This window comes from Symphodus melops (genome assembly GCF_947650265.1).
Source record: "Symphodus melops genome assembly, chromosome: 17".
Lineage (NCBI taxonomy): Eukaryota > Metazoa > Chordata > Actinopteri > Labriformes > Labridae > Symphodus > Symphodus melops.
In genome coordinates this window covers 7718475-7723185 of record NC_136707.1, presented here as the reverse complement: position 1 = coordinate 7723185, position 4711 = coordinate 7718475, and the positions used below count along the sequence as shown (strand labels likewise).

General features: G+C 41.5%; 1 protein-coding gene across 1 annotated transcript; it reads left to right on the top strand.

Annotated features, from left to right (window-relative positions):
- The first annotated feature begins 1213 nt into the window (after nucleotides 1–1213).
- On the top strand, nucleotides 1214–4020 carry LOC306837742 (voltage-dependent L-type calcium channel subunit beta-1-like). The gene has a single exon (XM_079365488.1). The coding sequence runs from the start codon at nucleotides 1228–1230 to the stop codon at nucleotides 1795–1797; it is 570 nt and encodes a 189-aa protein (XP_079221614.1). The 5' UTR covers nucleotides 1214–1227; the 3' UTR covers nucleotides 1798–4020.
- The last annotated feature ends 691 nt before the right edge of the window (nucleotides 4021–4711 follow it).

Genomic DNA, 4711 nt, shown 5'->3' with positions numbered 1-4711 from the left:
TGTTTACCCTGAAGGATAAGTGCATTAAAACCCTGTTTATGCTGTATATATAAACACAATACATTCATACTAACACAGCTATGCAGGAATTTACAAATAAGTGAGCTACTTCATTTCCCTCACACAAAATCCTGATCCCTGAGAGAAACTCAACCAGAACCTCACTGGACTTAAGGGAATACACTTAAGGCCTGCCTGCCCTCGGGGGTGGCGGGCGGGGGGCCCCAGTCACCCACCCTCCCTTTCACTGTAACCAAGAGTAAAATGATCCCTGCTGCCCCCTCTTTCCCCTCTTTACCTTTGTGGCCTCCTTTCTCCTGCACACTTCCCTGGGAGGCTGAATCCAGTTTGCCGTCCTCCTCCATGTTGCCATGGTACCGCCCCTGAAAACAGCAAGTCATGTCCGCCTCTTCAAACAGAAACACTCCACAGTTTGATGGAGGCTGTTACTAACACTTTGTCAATTCTAATCTTTCATAATTATTTTAACAAGGAACGCACTAATCAGAGCTTAGTCTCATCTACTAAATTACTACTGGCTTCCCATAAATGTCGCTTTTTTTTTTTTTTTACATAGTCGGAGGTATTTACATCTTTGAGAGTATGCCGGCATAATGCACAAACTAGCTGGAAAACATGCTTGATAAAATGTAATTATTGAGGCTTTTGTTAAAGAGGCGTCCAAATGAATGCACACAGAACATGAGAGAACAGAATCCAAACCTGATGTCTGTATCTCCTCATTTACTAAATGAGTCTGTATGAACATCATGCGCTACATAGTTCAGTTAGTTATGTAACCACTTGGTTAAAGTAGTTCTCCTTTATCTGTGATGTGTGCGATATGTCAATCTGCCAGAAGGTGGCACTGTTGTCAGGGGAGACTCTTGGTCTGCTTTTTGAAGGGAGGCCTGGATGTGTTTGTTTGTATGAGTATCACGTCTTCATAATGATCAAAAAGAAGAACCAATTTGTTTGGCTTACAGGTAGTTCAGTTTTTTTTGGGACTGATTGTAGTACAAGTTAGTGTATGTGCATGTTGCAAACAAGGGCTGTGTGTTTAAAACAAAGTGAGTTACGTCTTTCCCACTAATGCTTTGAAAACCTAAGGTCTGTATATGATGTAGTTAAATCTTTTTTTTTTTGTGTTGCCTGTCTCTTGCTAATCCTGCTGACTTACCCTCACTACACTGACACTTTGGTTTTTGCTCTGCTGTGTGTGTCTGCATGGTTGCTGTGCTGCATGGCTGTGATTGGCTGCAGGGGCCGTACCTGGTGCACGGTGAGCAGAAGAGAGAGGGGCCACTGAAAGAGAGTGGAGGGAGCGACACCATGCATGACTATCAGTCAGACCTGGGAGGAAAACCTCAGCAGCAGCAGCAAACATACATGCGCTCCTCTCGTGGTCAACTGCGGGGAGGGAATGGGCGGGGCCTGTCCAGGCAAGACACCTTTGACTCAGAGACCCAGGGCAGCCGGGACTCAGCCTACACCGAGGCCGGGGACTCCTGCATGGACATTGAAACCGACCCCTACGAAGAGCCTGAGCCTTATCGAGGCAGCGGTGGCAGTCGCCTCCACCTGGCACAACATCACGGCAGACAGGCCTCCTGGGAAGACGAGGGCGCAGAGCCGGACCAGGAGAACATGAACCACCCTCCGATCCCAAGCCAAACACAGTCGCATGGACGCCCCAAGCTGAGGGAGCGGTACTGCCAGGACCCTGTGGACACAGGGGCCAACATTAGCCGCAACAAGAACCAGGACGACTGGGGGAGAGACGTCTACATTCGCTGAACGCATTACACCACAACGGGAAGGAAGCTAAGACAGACTGAGGGAGATGAGGGGAGACTGAAGTGTTCCAGTCAGGCTAACAAATTAATCTGTTTACATCCCACTACAGTGTAAAGAAATACATCAACTGCCAGATGCCATTCATATTGACTTCTTCTTGCAATTCAATTTATTTATGTTTAGAAAAAATAATATTGGTCTGTTTTCTGTTCTTTTTGTTAATACTGCATGAATTTCATGGATTTCTAAACTGACAGCACGAGGACAGTTACTGTTATGATTGTGAATCTCTGATTGTGATCCCTAGGACTCAACCTTTCGTTCATTTGTAGAGTGAAAGCTGGTATAGAGCTGTCGTAGTCTGTCATGTCTGTCCTCTGCGGTCTTAAACAGGGTCTAATGTCCCCATGTACAGAGTCAGGGTTTCCCTTTACCTTCTTCTCACTCAGTGCTGAATCTCTCACCTCCACTTTCCTTATCACCCAGACCTTAAAAACTCTGGAGGAGAAGTTGCCATATTTCGACACAACCATTTATTAATGTTGCTACTCCCATGACAGCTGAAAAGATATCACTCCAAAGATGTTTACTTCTTCCCCCCATATGGTTCAGCCACTCCACCCGTCTGACCCAGCCACTCTGTTTCTGTTTCCCTCTTCCTGTGGGTGCTAAGGAGCCCCTGCAGTACCCATCTGTTCTCTGTTGTTTTTTTTAAAAACTTGGTGCAGATTCAAAGCAGCACTGCAGTTGTTGTTTTGTGAACAGTGTCCTGCCTTAGTCACCCCCACCTTAAAAAAAAAAAGCACCCTTAGTTCAAGAAAACTCCAATCACAAGTGCCGGAATGTCTCGCCAAGCCATGTCCACCGCTGCCATGGTGGGATGTCTTAACTAATGTTTTCATACCATACTGTATGTGTGTGTGTTTGTGTCTCGAGGCCACTCTGCGCTGTAGTATGTGCTGTTGCTCCTGCACTTTGCTATTTTTTTTTTTTTTTGCTTTGTCGTCTGTTCTTCAAGTTTAATGGTTATTTTAAAAAGTATGCGTGTGGTTAATCACTCCTAACTTCCGCCCAAACAGCAAGCTCGCCTGATGTTCAATGCCACTCTCTTGTTATCTGACTGAATTAGTGTTCTTTTTTTCACGTGGACATTTGCTGTTTTTTTTTTTTTTCTTTCTTTTGTTTTTTTCTAAAAGCTCCAGTTCTTGTGCGGACGTGAAAGGAGTTTAAAGTGTGGGTGGTGGTGGTGGTGGGGGTGGGGGTGAGGATCGGCTTTGGTCTTTACTCAGATTATCTATAATGGAGAATCCATGAATGTCTATGGTGGGCTGCTTTGGCCCGCCCTGTCTTCAGTTGAATAAATAAATATTAAATAATGATCAGTAAATAATGTATTGTTGCGTTATCGCAATTGTTAAAAATATTAAATAACATGTATCATTGGTGCCTGATTGTAGCTACATTTTGCTTTTTTCTGCCTTTCATTTTTAATCTGTGGATAAATTCGTATTTTAATTAAAAATTAATTCAGAAAAAAATGCTATGGTGTCACTTCGATGTTGGGAAATGGGACTCTTAGCTTCAAACTAACAAAATTAAATAATCATATGAACATTATATATTACCTTGGGTGTGTCAGCAGGTTTAGGGGAAGTCATACAAACCCTGAAATCTTTAACAGTTGGTTCCTCATATTATTTGGAACAAGATAAAAAAAGATTTTCATATAATCAGTTGTCAGATATAACACCAAATAACACCCTGCCTGTAGAATGTGTCGAGTCAAAGTGTTGTGATGGGTGTTAACCTGTATGACCTGAACACGGAAACATGAACGTACTGGAACATTTCTCTTTCAGTACTGCCGTCACTATATTGTTTCGTCGTTCACAGGAAGTATGAACTTGCCAAAACACTCCTCTCATATTGTATAACATCTGGTCACACCTGTCAACTCTATTCAGTCAGAAAAAAATCTTCTCTCTCTCAGACTTAAAACTGTTAGCATTTATTTTGCTTGTGTTGTTCTTACTCTCAGATGTCAGAGACTTTGGACTTAAGCGTCTACTTAATAAACTGTAGAATCATGATGGAAATGTTTTTTTTTAAAAACAGTCAAATGTCAGAGCACATTTGAATACAGGATGTGGTTTTTACTTCTCAAATTCAGTGTTTTTGTCATTTCATCATTTGCAGATCTGATGTTGGAGGAAATGTGAAAAACCAATGTGGTTTTCATCTTAGGTCTGAATGTGAGCTTTGCATCAGAGGGTAACTTCACAAGGTGTGAGGGCAAAAGCCCAACATCGAAAGTACATTCATATCAAAAAACAAGATCAGAGAGTTGACAATGTGTTTATTCCTTCTGCTTTAACATGTATAGGTATAATGTTTACAAGTTCATTAGGGAGGGTCTAATGTTCTCTACAATTAGAGAATTATAATTCAGAGACTGAAATATTTTCAACATGTACTTTGCATTTAAAGAGGCTATTAAATGTTGCAATATTCAATGTCATATACAGTGGAGTAGTGTGAGTAATTAAAAAACATTTACAGCAAACACTAACAGCAACATATGTAAAGATAATAACCTGCAGAGCTGTGTAACCAGAAGCTCAGGTATGTACAAATCATAAAATAATAAGTGTTTATAGCCTGATTTAGTAGTGTTGAGATAGTTTTGACTATTAAAGTGGAAAAATAAATAATAATAACCTGCTAACCTGATAAAAGACATTTATTATGAAATTAACCGAGACTGTCTGTAGCTGTAACAGGAGGGGGAATGTAAAAAAGAACCTGGAAGAGCAGCTATCATTTTCAGGTAGGATTTATACACAGAGGTGTTGTTATGAGAGTTGGCTATTTCTTGGATTGAATGGGTAAGTACTTGAAATTTACTGGGACATTC

Excerpts from the sequence above, each read along its gene's own strand:
- LOC306837742 (XM_079365488.1), top strand. The coding sequence starts at position 1,228 with ATGGTTGCTGTGCTGCATGGCTGTGATTGGCTGCAGGGGCCGTACCTG.